This window comes from Drosophila hydei, unplaced genomic scaffold (assembly GCF_003285905.1).
Source record: "Drosophila hydei strain 15085-1641.00,03,60 unplaced genomic scaffold, DhydRS2 tig00000149-arrow-pilon, whole genome shotgun sequence".
NCBI lineage: Eukaryota > Metazoa > Arthropoda > Insecta > Diptera > Drosophilidae > Drosophila > Drosophila hydei.
The window spans coordinates 2535261-2554310 of NW_022045678.1; the positions used below are offsets into that span (position 1 = coordinate 2535261).

Consider the following 19050-nt stretch of genomic DNA (forward strand, 5'->3'; position numbering starts at 1 on the left):
CTGGCTGTCTGACTGTCCGACCCCCTCAGCTCGACTCTGCGGCCTGGCTGGTACTTGCTACCGCTGTGGTTGAAGCTTTGGGGCGACAATAATGAAGCTGTTCAAGTTGTCTGCCTGTTGCGGTTGTCGGACAGTAATGATGATCAAATTTGCCAGGCCTCTGTATTCTAATGGAGTGTGAAAAAATGGCAGCATAAATAGTGACTGCCATTTATTTGTGAGTGGGCGTTAATTAAAGTGAGAGGGAGTGGGTGTTAGGAATATTTGCACAGTCATTGCAATGTAATAAAAACCAGACAAAGGCAAAAAATGTTAGCAGGACTTGCATTAATTTTATATTATTTAATAAATATACAAATAAGCAACAAAAAGTGTCTAGCACAGCAGGCAAAATGAGTATCACGTGGTCATTATCATTCTAATTACTGTGAATAATTATTATTATTTTTGTTCTCTTCAAATGTTTTTCATCATTGTGACCATGATTGTAGCACAAAGTAGAAGAAATTGTTCGTGAGAGTCTAAGAAAGGCCAAGTGTGCACACCACCTGCATAACCATGTGGGTCACGTAGTTATCGGCAGCTGTTGGGAAAGAGGGAGAGGGCACAGGGAGAGAGGGGGCGAGTGAGTCTGCCTGTCTGGGCCTGTTAAGTGTTACAAGTATCCTAATCTAATTCTTAGAGTGCTTTCCATTATATGTACGAATGCTTTTATAGCCCACTCACCTGTCGCTCCATGACGCCGGCTAGCTGTTCGCGCTCCGAATTGCGATAGTATCCGGTCAGATTGGCGCCCAGTCGCATGGTCACCTCGTAGCGGGTTTTGCCACTACGTGCAACATTGCGATTGCTCCTCACGTTGAAAATGCTTGGACTGCCACTAGAGCTGGCACTGGAGGCGGCATTGTTATGGTTGTTGCTGTTCCTGTTGCCATTGCTGCTGTCAAATTCGCAAGCACGATGGCAATTACTGGCGTTGGCATTTCCAATGCATCCTGAAAGCGAAAAATAAAATGTGAGAAACTTTCGTTTGAAAAAGTCGCACTCAATTCCTCCAGATGCAAATGCTGAATGCAAGAACGCTTTAATTTTGATTGAGCTCAAGCTAGGTGGAATAATTTAATAATGCCCAGTCATAGCCGCACAAAGCGCTGAAACCCAGCCCAGCTCAGCCCAGTGTGCCACCCGTCAGAGCGAGCGCTGTGAAAATGCAATAAGAGACATTACAGCGCACGAAAAATGCGAGAAATGTTTAAGCCAAGTGCCGAACACGCCTGAAGGGATGAAGTGCCCTTCATCTGCTGCCCCCCGCCCTACCAACTGCCTTCATCCTATTGCGCTTAACTCGCCTCGCATTCCCGATGCATTTCCCACCTGACCCTTGGTGAGCTGTGCAAAACCGAATGTCAAATTCGATGACGTTGTCATACCGAAGACACGTTGCCAGGGGAACCCTCGAGCCAACAGATGGATTTCTGTTCTTATGACATATGAACAGTGAGCGGAAGTTCTTGCTTTGTCAAAAAAAAGCCATGGATTATTTATGCAGCTGTACGTGAATCAAAAACAAGTTGAAGTTGAAGCACAGTCTTATTATGCTTGAAGATTGAGTATCGATATTTTTAAGCTATTCATTACCAAAATCATTTCAAGTTGGGGCTGACAACATCCATATTTTGTGGATCACCTTGAATGTATACAAAGTATACAAAGGTAAAATATAATACAATCTTTCGTACATCTATCACAATTTCTGGCTTTGCTTTCAATTTATACACATTTTTAACAAAGCTCTACGCAATTTAATATACGTCAATTGCTGTGGGAGAAATTCTGATAAATCATTTCGCGAAATTGTTCTGTAGTCGCAACAGTTGTCGTTGCCCATTTGCAAAACAAATTCAACAATGGGACGAGGCGTCGCGAGGCAACAGACACAACCCGCAGCTGGAAAGCAATTGCGCGTTTAAAAAGGCGCGACAAAGTCAGACAGAATAACAGATACTCTTCTCACACACAGTCACAGTCCGGGTCATGGGTGGGCCGTGGGTCGGGGGTCGTGTGCCCCAAGCTGCGACCCCTCAGGTTCTTTGCCAACACTGGAAATGAATGTTTCGTTTCGTTAAATGTTGCACTGCGTGCATCAAGTGCAATTTAAATGCTTAATTATTGCCTTAATTAAATTTCTTCCTCTCCAGCTTCACTTTTAATTTGTTGCAATCTTTTCGTTCCGTCTCTCCTTCCGTCTCTCTACCCCCTTTGCTCTGTTGTTTTAACCACATATTTTTGTTTTTCTGCCACACACGCTCAATTAGTTATTGCTTGTTACGTCTGATTACATTTCATTTACTCTCTGCGACTCCACTTACCCTGCGTAGTCTCCACTATTTCGGGTATTTCACATTTGGTTCCCTTGTAACCACTGGGGCAGTGACATGTGATGGCCGCGTCTCCAATGTGCCTGCAATAAAAAATCAATTCAGCAACTTTCATGATCTGAATAGTATAAGTAATGAAATGGTAATTTAAATTGTTAAAAAAAATTATAAATTAAATGATAACAATAATATATATCTATATATATATAAATTGCAAATAAAAATTGATTCCAAATTGAAATTGCCAGGGCATTGGAGATCTTCAGCCAGATCAGGCAGATCTACTGACCGATTGATCAGTCTTTACAACATATATTTTAGTGTTAATTATATTTATGTTCAGAATTTGCGCTGTCTAAAATTGGTTGAAAATTACTTATGTCCGGGCAAAGCAGGGTAAACTCAGCGAGAACATGCCAAAAACAACTGTGCAAATAAACCAAATTGAGGTTTACTTCAAAAATGTTATTAAAATCTTTGATGTTGAATGAGTTTATTTAGTTAACTAGAGTTGAGCTGTGTGGCACGCGTAAATAAAGCCAGATTAATTTACTTCAAATAACAATTAAAAAAAAATATTAAAACAAATTTAAATAAAGTAAAAAGTGTGTAAGGCTTATAATGAACAATATACATATAATAATATATAATAATAATATATGTTTTTTTTATATATATGAAGTTGATAAGTTTTAATATCACACTCGATCTCAGATCTTTAGACTGTAATTTACAATTAAAAATATATATATATATCAAGTATTATTTAAGCTTTAATAATAATAAAATACAGACTTATTAAATAGAACATTTTAAGATATTTAAATATAATTTCAGTTATGCTGCTGCCTCAGCTGGCGTGAATAAGGCGCAATCTGAAACGCTAATTTTCACAATCTTCACATTCATGGCCATCATTATTTTTGATGACATGTGTACTAATAATAAATAAATCTCTAATAAATATGGTGCCAAACAATAAAGTAATTTTTCTTCGATAAACCTTTGTGGATTGTTAATAAAGCATGATCCTGATCCTTATGTATTAATATTTTGATAAAAATTACAACAATTTGCAAGCGTTGGCCTCATGCAATTCTAGTATTTAAAAAATGATAAGCCAAATTCAACAGAAAGCAGCTATTAACGATTAAATCAATTGTCAAATTAATTAGTGTTGCAACTAGAATGTTGTGTAGCTCAATAAAAAACAGCCATTATAATGGCTTAAAAAAAATTTTAAAAAAATGTATATTTCAATAATATTTATTTTCATATTAATCTTATTTTGCTAGCCCACTTAACCAATTACAAAGAAATTTGTAATTTATGTGGGTGATTTTATTAAATATGACTAAAAAAACATAAAAATTCTCTATTTATTGACTTCTTTTTAGCTCAAAAATGGATGAATTTAATATAATTTAAGCTGCCTGCCGTATTACATAATACTTTATGTATTAGCACACGTATAAGCTTTGATTACTCATTGAGGTAATGAAAAACCATTGATGAAATTGAATGAGCTCAATTCATATATAAAGTTGAATATTTGTATAGAATGAGTGTTCTGTTTCTCATTTAAAGCGCTCGACAGGTTATCAATTATTTAAAATATATATACAATCGAGCTCGACAAACTGTGCTACTATCAACTGTTAAATAAGGCTGAGAATCTCTAATAATCATGGTTTATTGGATGGTCTATTCATTTAACAGAAATTTTCAATAAAAAAAAAAAAAAATATATATATATATATATATATATATATATATATATTAATTTCAATCATTTGCTTGGACTATAAAATATAAATAAAATATTTTAAATACATTTTAAAAATATTAACTATTCCTGTCATGCACACAGCTTGTATTTGTCTATAGAGATTTTCACTTATGGTTCTCTTGAGTCCTCTAAAATGTTTTGTTTCAACTGTACTTACTTGCATACTCCGCCGTTTTGACAAATATTTGTATGCGCATCCGTGCAGAGTGGGCCGTGGCCACAGTCGCTGCCGCTGAAGCCGGCAAAACAGGCGCAGCCATATGAGCTATAAAGAGATGAAAATGATTAATTAAAGTAAGTTTAAACTGCACACATATTTGACTTGGCAAACAGCTAAGCTGTCACGAACCGGACATGCTGAGCTGTGTTGTCATGAAGCAGGTTCCTATTCCTATTCCTATTCCCGCTGTCTTTTTTATACGTTCATGTGAATATGCGCAAATTAAAGTTTTTCTTTTCTTTTCCTTTTTGCTATCTCAATATTTTGGTACGTGCCTAAGCGAATATTGTTGAGAGGCAGAAATGTAATTCCATCAACAGCCTCTGAGCTAAGTGCTAAGGTCACAGACTTGGGCCCCTGGCAATAATTTAAAGAACTTGGCGCCAAGGATACATTCCAGACTCGCAGGATGCTGCCTACGTCATTTCCGGCTGCCTCGAAGAGGCGCTGCTCACTCATTAAGTTCAATTGCGAGTAATTATGCGTACAGTGCGAAAGCAGACCTTGAACAGGCTGCCTGCTGCCTGCTGCCTGCTGCTGGCTCATGGAAGTCGACATTCGCTGAGTTTTTCATTAAATTATATTCAAATTGACTCTGGCGTGTCATGTGCAAATGTTTTCCCCATAAAAAAGATGTTTGAATACGTGAAATCGATGCCGAAAACAGTTTAATTAGATTCCATTTGGAAGCCGAGCTGCCCGAATTTAGCCAAATTGCAGTTGCCCATTTGGAATCACGGAAATTAATTCACGACAACAAAATATTCTCGCTGACAATTTAATTGGGACGCGCAGCTTAGCAAAAGTTGCAACAACCAAAACATAAACAAAAAGGTCGCCATTTATATGTTAAATAATTGCGCAGCCTTTTCCCATTCATTCTACGCTCCGTCTGTCCAAGTGTCCGCCTGTCTGGTGGGTTGCTCGGTTTGCCGCTCGTTTTTCAGCGGCAACAATCGCAGTTGTTGTCAGTTCTACGTTGTTGTTGTTGTTGCCTGCCTGACACATGTCAACTGAAATTAATTTTTGGAAACGCTTACCAAATTGTTTAGCAGCAGCAACAATAGCAATTCGTATATATTTGATATAGAATGTTTATATATCAGAAATTGGCAATTAGACAGCGTTTCGTATTTTTGATTAGAAAATTCACAGCTTACAAATTTCTCGTCTCGCCCAACAAGCGAACAGCAAGTTAACATATTCATGCAGCAAAGTACTTGAGCTGGTATCCAAGCGGCAGATTTTCATAGACTTACTGCAATTAAGCCATTATCAATAAGGACTTGGTCTATCAGTTGCAGGACGTGCCTAATATAAATATTGACGGCGAGCTCATTCGGTTTTCTATATCTTCAATGCTAACGCCTTTATGTTCAGGAGAGTATTGAGTAGTTCACTCCCCTTCTAAACGCACCTTAAAGTAAAACGATCTAGTTTAGGGACATGGACAAAAACTTGTGCCTTATTCTCCAACTACAAGCCATGGGAGAATAATAGCGATGTTATTTTTGAGTAATGGAATGCTTATTTTCTAAAAGAATATACCAGTTTGAAAATAATTCTAAATCAAAAGCGTCTCTGTTCGGAGCGACCATCAGATCAGAATTGATCGATCTAGCTCAACTAGTGTCCATGAAAAAGAAACTCAAGAATCTACTACAAGCTGCGAAAATGATTGAAACTCCTAGCGCTCAGCTATTATATTCGATAGTCAGTGAGTCATTTTGTTGAATTGATTTCTGCTTTAAAAACTGAAAATTAAATTATTGATCTCTTTAATTTATCTAAATAAATACAAATATAATATAACATAAATATAATATAATATAATATAATATAAAAATTTGGGGTGCATTGAGCATTAATGAAACTAAGACCAAGATGATGACATCGAAATTGTTTTGCAAAACAGAAGAATTTGGTAAAAGGTCAGATATGAATGTAGATAAATTAGTCTTAGTTTGCGTTGATTGAGGCTTGCTTGGGGACATGCAATGACTTGAATATGGTAAGTTCAGAAAAGATAAAAGTACTGAATGTTGTATGACATTTTGTACGTTTTTCTAATATAAATAATTCTGAAAGTTGAATATATTTCATATCAACTTGTGATGAATGAGTTGGGGAAGTACGAGTACAATTTTGAGCACTCCATTGTGAGTTGTCAATTTCAGTTTGCTTATAACTGGCGGTGCTTGAATTGTGTATGCTTCACCTGCTACCATAGCAGCCTAAGTGATTATCTTCGAGCTACTGGCATTCTCTATAAATGGCGGCGTGGTGTTTGCTGCAAAAGTCACATTTGGCTATTAGGTCTGTTGGCTTGGAACAAAGAAACATTTAAATGTGCTCGAATAAACAACCTGTAAGCATTAGGCATTGTCTTAATTATTTATAACCTCTTACATAGTCTAGACACAATGAGTATTCCCCAACATGATAATAAATTCAAATGGGCTTTAATTACTTTGGCCAAAGCACAAAGTTCGTGTCAAATAGTTTATTTGCTTGAATGCCAAACTTTTAGGGTATCGATGGCACAGAGCAAAGTAGAAACTAATTGATCTGCTATTAGGTCTGTGGGCAATGCGCATTAGCTGATAGCTGTGAACATACGCTGTTTGGCATTTGCTGCATGTTAAGTATCCGCCGAGTTAGCCGGAGGCCATAAAAGAAACGAAAGCGAAAAACTTTTCGCCAATAACTTCAACGAACAAAATCAAAATGTGCCCACGGGGCATGACAATGGAAAAAATATGAAGGCGACAAGAAAACTTTTCCTTTCTTTTGTGTCCTTTCACTTCTTATTCTTTTTTTTTTTGCTGGAAACTTTCTCATAGACTTCTCGAACTGCTTGGACCTTGGGCAACGTGAGCACTTCTTAAATTTTGAAGTTAGCTGTAATTATTTGGTAGAGTTGATGCCACAACTGCTCTGGCAGCCATAAATTAAAGCACATTCGTTGCTTTAACCGAACTGCCTTTGTTGCCTACAGCCCTATATATCATATATTTGTATATGCTATGCATAGTATATGGCGTGCTTCTGGACACGCCCATTGTTTTGGAACAACACACACGCACACTCACACGGAAGTTGTGCTTGTTGTTGCTTGACTTAAGTATATAAGTAATTGTGCCTTTGTCTAGCGGAAATTAATTGCCCCTGTTCGGGCATCTGCGGCGCTTGCAGTTACAAGCCTCTTGCGAAACGTCCTTGCGTGTCCTGCCGCCTGTGACGGAAACGTTTGCCCAAATGAATGCCACATGTCTGTGCGAAACTCTCACAGAAATCACCAAAAAAATCAGTAACCGAAAACAGTGGCCATGCGAGTCTACACAGCTTAAAATATACTCTGCCTAATGTACATTTATAGCGTCTGTACATATATATATTACATATATATATATATATATCTTTTTGTGCTGAGAGCTTGCTATGCACGTGGAAAATACTTCTTAATATTTTAATCCTCTTTATTGTGTTTACACATAATGCGCACTCAGCATGGAAAGGGTACACTGAGTTGAGCTTCAATGTCTATTGCTCGCACAGGTTTTCCACATTTTTCCCTTTATAGAATCGTTGAAATTCACCTGCAGCTGTTTTCCCGTATGCTGTTTTCCTGCATATTTTTAGATTTTTCCATTTTTTCTGAAATTTTTTTGTGGATTTAAAACTTTTTTACAGAGCAAAAATATTCGCATGTGAAGTTGTTTTGAATTATTTTACCCTACATGCTGGGCCGACGAGGGTATGTATAGTTTTTGAGTACGATTTTTTCACAAAATATTAAATTTCTGTGACTTTCGACTGGGCAACAAATTATATTTTGAAAATCGTAAATGAATCCTTTCTGATTTATCATCAGTAATTAAACTTTACTTTTCATTTGCCATTGATCTTTTATAGGGTATTTCTTTACCATTTATTCTCATCTAATGCCGAGTTGTTTGCTGATATTTATGCCTGCCTGGCGGTCGGCTGCTTTTATCATAAAAAACTGCATTGTTTTGATTACGAAATCGAGCTACTCGCCATGCATTTTAAATTCATTTAAGCATTTTCAAAAGCTTCTCGACAATTAAAACAGCGTGCCAAAAGCTGTTATACTTTTATGTTCTGCCACTCGAAAGAATGCTGACAGGAGCACAAAGTGCAGACTGCAGTCGCTTGGCTGCATTTGGCGAATCGCAGAATGAACTAATAATTTCCATGACACACAGCCAAATGTGTGTGTGTGTGTGTGTGTGAGTGTTCGCGTGTGTCTGTGCCAGCCAATGGCGCGTAGATGTCATGAACATGTCATACTGGCAAATACTGGCAACATTCCCTCTGCTCAGCTGCACTTACGACCAAGCGACAGCAAGCAGACGAAAAAATATTAAAGGCAACTGAGATATCAGCTATACACTGAGAAAAAAGAGGCAGTTACAAAGGCATCTACAGGCACTCTTCATTCTTTCAACTGAGTGTACCACTGAGCTATAGTTTAAAATGCAGTTTACTTTTTAATACCCCTTAATTGATAGCGATATACCTCTAAGAAGTTCCGTCGAGACAGAGGTCAGTTATAGGGTATAAATGTAAAGAAGTATAAGATTGTGAATGTATCATTAGAGAATATTATTGCCATGTAAATGAGCTCAGCAAATATCCTGTACTTTATGCCTGTAAGAAGTTTCTGCTAAAGGAACAGAACTCAATTAGAGGGTATATTTTTGAAGAGAAACAATATATGTATGATATATAATATATAGTAAGAGTCATAGAGTCGAGCCTGTATTTTATGAGAGGTCCGTTACAGGGCATATTTTTAAAGAGAGACGCGTTTGTATATCTAGCATTCAAGAGCAATTTTCAAAAAAATAGTGTGAGTAAATGAGTCAAGCAAATACCCTGCAATTGGTGGCGAGTTGCATAGATACACAAATTTTCACATTTCCATATTAAACCCATTTTAAGGAGAGCTGGGTATATTTTTAACTAGAGACAAGAGCTCCAAGTCGACGAATCTAAGCTCCCTGGTGAGATAGATTTCGACAGGAGATGCCTTGCATCTTATGCCTGGTATCGATGCCTACTAACTCAAGTTCAAGTGGAGCATATACCATATATATATACTCTTTGATAGTGGATATTCCTTCAAGAAAACCTATTCATTTGTGTAAATGATGAACAAAAAGTAGATTTAACTTAACTTCTATAAGCTACTATATTTGATAGCATTGATGTAGCACATTTTCTGTCAGTGCATTTGGCTTGGCATATTTGAGGCACTGTCTAACATTTCTGTTAGACTTCTTGACACAACGCCAAAAAGCTTCGGCAGTGCCAAGAGTCAGAGAAAATATGAAAAGCGGCTAGTTATATCTCATGGTGACTACACTTAAAGTCAGCGCAGGCAACAGCATACTTGCAACATGTAGCACATATACGTGGACACATATGTGCACCAATTTGAAACACAATAAACTCAATTGCTTGCCTAGCAGGCTGAGTAGAGAATATTTTAAAAATATATTCAGCCTTTAAAAGGCATTTTATGTAAACAATTATTTATGGGCTTGATAAACATGAATGTGTCTCAAAGGCTTGCGAGGGCTACATAGAGCACAATGAAAAGGAAGCGAAATGGCAAATTACAGCAAATTGGTTTGTGTTTATGAATGTGTGTGTGTATGTGCGAGAGTGAGTGTGTAGTGGCATGAGTCTATATGTGGCACAACAAATATCATTTGAAAAGCAGCACGAAAAATAAACGTTGGCGGTTATATTTTCCTCTTACTTTTTCACCTAATGCAATCAAATTAAATGCCATTAAATTTGATGGCTCTGAGTGTGTGTTGGTGTGTGTGTGTGTAAAGGGGTAACATGCATAAAATGTTGCTGATTGTAACAATTGCGCCACGTCTAAGCAATTTTTTATAGCCGGACAATCGTAAAAAGGTCGTTAAAAAAAGTAAATTTACATTAGCATTTTTATGGTTTTATCTTTTTGTGTTGTGAGGCAAATTAATTTTCCCAAAATATGAGAAATTTCAATTGAACAAAAGAGTTAGAGCGAGAAGAGCACACACACGAGTTGTGAATTCTTGCAGAAATAACAACAGCCAATTAAATATCTGAGAGAAGTTTCTGCTGACAAGCCAAGCAAAGCCGAAAGGAAACTTTACGTTAGTGGAAAGGTAAAGGTAAAGGCAAGCCACATAGCATATGCATATCGTAACGGCGAAGACACAGGAAAATTAAAAGTACAACTGCGACAAAAGTTTTAGGGCGAACGGGCCAAACTTATAATTGAGCAGTAAGCAAAGGGAGGGAGACAGGGAGAGCTGAGTCGCAGTCGGATGATATGACAAAGACAGGTCAAAATTTTGGCCAAACAAAACTTAATTGCAATATGCAAAGCGAGCGAGCTACCTGCAACTACTACCTGTGCGGGTGGTCGAGGCTCAAGCTAAGGCTGAGGCTCAGGCTTTGGCTCTGGCTGCAGCTGCGGCTGCGACTGCGTCTGCTGCTCGTCGACTTTGGATAAATGACAATGTTTGACAAGGCAAACAATATACGCACTCCCATACACATAGCTGCTAGCCATGCGAATGACACTGACACAGTTCAGGCATGCAGCATGTGGCATGTGGCAGGGGCGTATGTCAAGCGACTCATTGCACATGCAACGCCCACAACATTGTCCTCTTTACTATTATGTAGTTGTGGCTGCCTCCACAGCTGCTGCTGCTGTTGCCTCTGTTTGTTTGCTTCCGCACTGAACCTGATCTCATTTAACGCTCTCGTTTTGTTTGCTCAACTTGTAGCAACGCTTTTTGTTATGAAAATACAGAAGGCAAAAAAAATGGGAATTTACGTATTTTTCCGAGACGAAGCTCTGCATATTGATTGCCCCGACCTCTGGCCATGTGACACACAATTTGTCACCGCTTGAACGTGGCCTAGTGCGAGCTCTGCTCCTTGGCTGTCCCACAGCCCGAACCTGGAATCGCTTATAACTAGCTGACTTTGACAGCTTGACACGCTGTTCAGCTTGCCTTTTTTGACATTGCAACTTCCAGCTCACAACATATGAATGGCCGAGTCTCTGACTGTCACTGGCTTTTCATAAAGTTGTGAAGTTGCCATCGAGTTGTTGCAGCCAAGCCCACAAGTTGACAGAACTCCACAAAATTCATTTTAATTATTTATTTTTAAATCAGCTTTTAGTTATCCTTTGACTCAAGTGCGGTCCTATATAGGTTTGTTCCTATTCAACTATCTATATACATATATATTTTATTTTTATTTTAGTCCATTTGAATTTTGTCTTAGCTGGAGAAGAGCACTGTTAGTGCCATAATAAAACAGGCAGCGCCCACCCAAGGCGATCCGCGTTCACCGATTCGTGCTAGCTTCCACAAGGCTAATCGCATGCCGGTCTTATTGCCATCCAAAATACTTGGACACATGGGCCTCACGTAGGCGCAGGTGCAAATCAGCAAAAGAATAACCGAAAGTAAACTTTGAAAATTAAATAGTGCACTCATAGTCGAGCGGAATTTTGTGTTTGCTCGTGCTTCTGTTTGTGGCAGAACTCTGGACCAGGTCAGGAACAGCCAAGAAATTGGCTTAAATGTTAAAAGTAGTTAAAAGTAGTTAGCAAGAGCCTACTACCTTGTTTAAGCATAGAGCCTTAATAAGTGAGTGACAGTTGTCTAGTGTCCTATGAAAAATTTATTTTATCTTTCTATAAATTAAAGTGGATCCATCCATCCTCCTTGTACAAAGCCATCGATACTTTAGTCCACAGTAATAGAGATAAGTTGTATTATGATTCGTTGTAACAAGAATATTTCTATTTGATAACTTGCTCTTCAGTTCAGCATAAAATTTTGTATCTCATTCATCTGATCCTTCAAGCCGCTTTGAGTATGCCCCCCAGTAACAAGATACTCAGAGATCACTTAGTTTAGTTTCTCTTTAGATCTACCTATTCAATTCAATTGATTTTGGACCCCAACGAGTATTCTGCTGTCGATAGCGCCAGACCTTTTCACTCTAATTATTTGCTAAATGAGAGCATTCAAAAGAATGCAAGCTGAAATACACTTTGTTAAAACTTAACAAATTTGCGCTATATTTTCTTCAATTAAAATAAATTTGCTTACTGCCAATTTAAGCCTTTGCATTTAATTCAACTTTTCAGAAAGGGGAGCAGAATATCCGAGAGGAGCTCAATAAAAAATCCCCTTTGATGCGCCTCAAAGCGAAAAACTTTTTCAATTAAACATTTTCTTCTTAAAACACAGACTCGCATCGAACCCAGGAGCCCCTCAACAAAAAAATTAAAAAACTCCTCAAAGGCAGCACAAAAAATTGTACAAAACATTTAAACATAAATTTTCGCCTTTTTTTGCAGTTTTCAATTCAACTTTTGCGGTGAGGCGGAACAGATTTATGCAAACGCCAGAATTGATGTGTGTGGATCTGTTTCCGATGGAATTGTTTTTAACTATTTTTATTATCTTCTTCTTTTTCTGTAATTTTCTTTGCAGCCACTGCGAAATGAAAACGCAGAGCTACATAGCCGATAGCCGCCCAGCTGGCTGGCCAATTGTTTATGGCTTATTGTTGTTAGCCCGTCGCGGAAGCGCGTCTGTGCGCTGCCAAGTGCCGCCAGATGACCCCCAGCTCGGTCGAGGACCCGTCGAATTCGCAAACATTTTGAATATTTTATGCAAACTTTATTAGCAATAAAATGAAGTTGGCTGCCAAACACTTGTAATGAGCTGGCAAAAAGGGCAACGGACATGCAAAGGGCAGTGTCTGGCATTTCTCTGCGATACGCAAACAGACTGCGCTTCTTAAACAATGCAAATGAACTGATAAAATTTTCTACAGAGCAAGCATATGAGCCAGCGGCTTATACATATCTATGATAGTGCAAAGTAATTTAAACCTACTAAAGAAGTTATATATGGAACAACTTTACTCAAATTTGGTGAAGATTTGGTTTTACATAGAAGGTAAGCTCTGTACATGCTGTCCAAGCCAAATTGTTACGATTTTCGATAATTATATGACAGCTACTGTGTAACTTATTATAACTGATGTAAAATTAACTAATGTAATATTAACTGATTTGATGTTTACTTATATAATGTTAACTGATTTAATTCTAACTGGTGTAATGTTACCTAATATAATGTTAGCTGGAGTAATGTTAATGTTAATCTCTATATATAATCCATCTATAATGTCGGTTGGTGCAATGATAATTATGTAATGTAAAGTGACGCAATGTTAACGTATGTTATGTTAATTGATGTAATGTTAACTAATGTTCGCTAATGTTAAGTTAAAGGATGCAATGTTAACTGTTTTACTATTGATTAGTGAATGTTATATTATACAGTATTAACTAATTAATAGTTAATATAATGTAAGCTTATGTTATGTTAGCTAACGTAATGTTCACTGATTTATGTTATGCTAATTGATGTAAGGTTAACTGATTTTGTGTTAACTGAATTAATTTAAACTAATTTCAGGCTAACTAATTTCATATTTATTGATATTATGTTAAATGATGTTATGTTAACTGATGTTATGTTAACTCATATAATATTCAATAAGTGAATTATCATTCACCTTTCAAATGTGTCGAAATAATTAGAGAAATGTCGCCAATTCCCAGCTTGCGAGCTATACAAATAGAATATTAGGTATCAGGTATAGCTGACAGCTTTTGAATAATGAATTGCAAACAACATAATGAAATTGACGCTCTTTCCAAATAAAGCTAAAAACACTTTAATACTTTAAGCTATTTTCGTTTTCATTTTCATTTCCTGTTACTAATGTATGGTCAGTCGATTCATATATTTGGCTTACAATTTTCTTTAACCCAAATACTCCTCCCGAACGATACCACCCTTCTGCTTTTGATTGATATTGGTAAGCCTAATACAGAAGCATATAAAACAAGGACTTCGCTTAAAGCCCTGTCAGCCAAGAAGCGATCCATCAATTATCTTGATTGCTTTACGAAACTGAGCTGAATGCAAGATAAACTAATCTTTGTGAATTGTTGTTACGCGCTGAGATTTGTTTCAATAAAGTTCATAATTGGTGCTTAGAAATCTTTAGCAGAGTTGGTCGGAGAGTGTAAAGGGAGGTAAGCATTTAGAATCATTATTAGAATTATACAATTACACTGTACAACAACGTTTTGTCGCTTGTGTAAAGTGAGATAATTCTGAAATCGAAAAGTACATTTTCAGAGGTGCTTTGAAGAATTCAATTTTGATTGATTTAACTGATCACTGTAAAGACTTTTAACTGAATCCTTTTATATTTATAGGGCGTATATAAGGAGTTAGAGGCGTTAAGCTTCGTTCAAGCATAATAAGAAATTGTTGACATAAAGACATTTAAAGCAGTCTCAAAAAACACTAAAAAAAAGGTTTTTGGAAGTAAAGAGCAAAATGTTCTCAAATTTGATAAAAAAATAATTATCGTATACGAAAATTAATACAATTATAATGTTATAGTTATATGAAAATTTGCTTCTATTGCTGTACTGATAAGACTATGTTGCTATTTTAATCTAACATATTTAAAACATATTCAATCTGTGTAGAGTACAGGGTTCAACAGTCTCATAAAGTATTTAATGTTATGCAAAATATACATTTAAATCTAATATTTTGCTATTGGCGTGAAGACGCCTCTGAGCATTCATTAACTTTAAATGCGCACAGATTTGACATGAAAATGAAATACTTTCCTTTATTCCCAGACCCATCCAGGACTTGGTCTTGTTTTCCACATTTGATGCGGCTTATTAAAATTTTGCACACAAAGCCGAAGCGAGTGGGAACGCAGTTAAAGCGAAATTAATAAACAAACAGGAGACGCAGCCAGAGCAAGACAAAAGCCAAGATATTGTCAAGTATACGCACTGTGTGACACAGCCCTCAACACTCAAAGCGCCTTATCAAGCATTTCAGATTTTTAAATGTTGTGCATTTTTTGCTTAAGGAAGCGCGCTGAGCAGGCGACTCATAAAAATTGCAATGAAAAATTGTGGCACAGCTGACAGCAGGCGAAGTGCTGCGTGCCACACACACGCACAGAGAGAAGCGGGCATAAACTATAAAGACGACAAACTTCAGCTACTTGTCGCCGCTGCCACGCCCACGCTATCTCTGCTGAGAGTTGTGTGTTTGTATGTTTATCTGACAACACGTAGCCGAGAGCCAAGTTGCTGCCTCATTTGGCTCAAGGTTGTTAATTAAGTTGACGTGACAGGCAGGCGCTTGGTGTTACGTGCCACACTCCCAATCCCATCGCAGGGGGAGCAGACGAACTTCCACTCATCGGAAGCTGCTGAGCAGTCACTTTTATATTAAATTTCTAGGCAACACATTTCGCTTTTGCTTTGACATTAATATTAATATTCAATTAGCCAAGCAAACACGCCGCCTTCGCGCTGTCCAATTAATGTTAATTATGCTAAGTAGCAGAGGCCACTCTCAACTTTTAGCTTCTTTCAATGCCCCCAATTTCTGTCGAATTTCGTTTTCCAAATTCCTTTTTCTTTGCTTTTTAATTTATTAAATTTGCCACACTCATAAATCGCGATACTTGACCCAGTGTGAAAAAGCTTCAAATTGATTTGTCAGCTTCTTCTTGCCTGTGCGCCATTATAACGCGGTTCCACTGTAACGCCAATGGCGTGTAAACTGCCTTTAAATTGTCCAATTCGTAAGCGTTAAATTTCAAATTAACAATGCCATTGTTCAATTTGTTCGATCTGCCCGGCTGCCCGGCTGCCAGGGCTTGTTTATTATGCTAATTGCGTCTCTATTGCGTGTTGCTGTGGGCTTTGTGGCAATTAGCTGTATATCCGACGGGGGTTCTCACCAAACTTTCAAATTTAATTTTTTAGAATACTCTGCATATATATATATTATATATATATCTGTCTGTATACATTCCACGAATCATTACAATGGTCTTGCAAAGAAATCGACATTTACGAGGGCTTTTCAAGTATTTCAAGCAGTTTTCTACTAGTTGGAGACAGAGCTTTGGCAGTAGATAGAAAAGAAACATGACTCTTCAAGTTGTTCAACTCTTTCTACCAACTAAAACTACTCAAACTTTTCCAATTTTATTACTTTTTTAGGTCACATGTTGGCCATTGGAAATAGTCTCCTTTACTCACTTCCTACAAGAGACAATTACATATTTCTGTAGGCGGTTCTAGTGCCCGCTCGCCACAGGTGCGACGCATGCATTTATTTTGGACATCTCATATAAAAAGAGTTTAAGCATTTGTCTTTGGATATTTGTAATTTAAATTTTGATATAGAAGACTTTCCCCTCATGCAATATAGAACCGAGTAGACAAAACAGCCAAGTATGTCTGTGAGAAATCAAGGCTTACTTCAAAAATACATAATAATATTCCAAGAAAAATTTGTATTTTAATAAAAATTTATAGCGTATACTCTATAGACATAGTTGGACTTCTTCTTTTATGTTAATAAGAATATTTTTTTGATTTCGTCTCCTCGCTAACTGGACTCAGCTTATTCTTCTTCTAAACAGTTGGCTTAGTGAATTTAGTTTTTTATTTTAAAAAGTCCAGATTTTGTAGCTATTATGTGCTGAATGGAAAGACTTCGATTAGTCCAATAACTGCTTATCGCATAAAAGATTTGGCTGAGTCAAAAAAGATTTCTATTTACTTTCAAGATATCTGATCGTCTTATGAAACACTCTATGTCACTATTGATGTTTGTGGAATATTAATTTCGTAGTATCGCTGAATATATAGGTCTATATTGTTCCTTTTTCTCAATAATTGCAGAGTCTTTCTGAAGTGCTAAAACACGCTGTGACGAAGGATTTTATTACTTCCATAAACTTCTCTTAGCATAACCTTTTGTGCGCTTGGAACGCACTCGGCATTCGTTTAACCTTCATAAATGATATTGCTTTTAGTGAGCTAGTCGCACATTAGCGGCAGGGCTGGGCATTTATAAGTCATGGCCGAGAGTTCGACAGCAATAACAAAAGCATGAAAGCAAGGCTGGCTGTGGTGCGATGGCCCTATGGTGCTGTAGCTGCACCACCTGCGTCCGGCTGCCACGCATATTTAAGCAAGTCAGAACTTTTGCGCCTCTCGACCTTTAGCCCCACAGCGACTGCTGTTGCTGCTGCTTCGGTTGGGGCTGCTGCTGTCGATTTCAAAATTGAGTTTCCTTTCGGTTCCGGTCAATGCATATGAACTAAGCGGCAATCGCAACGCGGCCAAAATCACAGGCAGCTAACCATGCAAACTGTTAAATGTTTGCATATCAATCTTAGCCCGCCTCTTGCTGCCCGTTCCCTGTTGAAATGGCAAAACGGTACAACTGTTTGGGGCCTTTCAGCTTTCAGCTCTCAGTTTTCAGCTTTCAGCCTAAACCAAGTGGGAGCCATACATTTTGCAATGTTCCAGTGGCTGACGCTGCTGTTGCTGCTGTTGCTATTGCTGTTGCCAAATAACTTCCATTTCGTTGTGCTCCGCTTCCTGTTTCCCCAGTGTAAAAAGCAAGACCCCAAACAATGAAAGGCATTGCCAACACATTTTCGTTGGGGCTAACAAAAAAATCTACACAAAAAGTTTGCATACGCCAAAAGTCAATTGAAATGAAGGAGCAGCGGCAGCGGCAGCAGCAGCAGCAGCAGCACATGATGCATTTCCCAACTCTCGGTATCCTTCTCCTCCTACCTGAGAATAATACACACTCACACACACACTTAGCTTGGTCCTTATGAATAACTTTGGCAATTGAGTTTGACATACATGAGAATTTGTGTAGCTCGGTTTTGGGCAAGCTCTTGGGGTAGGTTCGGACAGCGGTTGCCGACGTGATTGATTGATGAAATATTTTTGGGTCATACAAAATGGATATGCGACTGACTTGGGTCTGGTCTGGCCTCAGCAGAAGATTGAACCCATTACGCTAGTTAACACATTGAACTAAATGTTCGGAGACCAGTTTCACCCATATTTGCCACCAAAGTGAATTGGATTACTCAATGTCGTTGAGGAAAAGGATTTGATTTGTTTATTTTCTCTTTTCTAACGAAAATGCAATCAACCTTAAGATATTGAAACTCAAATATTTGAAGGAAAGAGTAAGCTGTTGGTAATATTGGACATTTAATAAATTGTGGAGAAATATTTAATTTTGCAACAGCTTGCGATATATTAAAGCACAGGCAGTCATGACATATGTTAGCTAATGTATTTTAACTGAGCAATTAGAGCTGTGGATGACCTATGAAAAGTTACATATTTGCCATGGCTTACATATATTTTTAAAATTTTGATGATCAATTTTCATTAATAAAACCAGATTTTTAGGCAATTTTCTCACGCATGTTTCTGTGCTTATTGCAGACATCTGAATACTTAACTTTAGCTGTATAAAATATGAATGAAATCTATGGATATCTGCTTCAATTTTAAAAACGATATTCAAACTGTTAAAGCAACTCTGCTTGACTAAGAAAACAACTTGCGGGTTTCTTTCTGTGATATAGAGATTCACAAGCATCTCTACCACGCAGAGCACAGAGATAACGACATTTTCGCCCTGACAACT

At 37.6% G+C, this 19050-nt stretch overlaps 2 protein-coding genes across 2 annotated transcripts in view; both read right to left on the minus strand.

Annotated features, from left to right (window-relative positions):
* The window catches only part of LOC111603983, a 188527-nt gene that overhangs the window by 87653 nt on the left and 81824 nt on the right, over nucleotides 1–19050 (minus strand). The window contains exons 4-6 of the mRNA XM_030223223.1: nucleotides 4325–4432; nucleotides 2370–2461; nucleotides 727–995 (exon numbers count right to left, since the gene is read on the minus strand). Coding sequence (XP_030079083.1) covers nucleotides 727–995; nucleotides 2370–2461; nucleotides 4325–4432 — 469 coding nt within the window. The remainder of the gene's footprint in view (nucleotides 1–726; nucleotides 996–2369; nucleotides 2462–4324; nucleotides 4433–19050) is intronic.
* On the minus strand, nucleotides 11576–12064 carry LOC111603975 (protein kish-like). Its single transcript, XM_023321821.2, has one exon. The coding sequence runs from the start codon at nucleotides 11929–11931 to the stop codon at nucleotides 11713–11715; it is 219 nt and encodes a 72-aa protein (XP_023177589.1). The 5' UTR covers nucleotides 11932–12064; the 3' UTR covers nucleotides 11576–11712.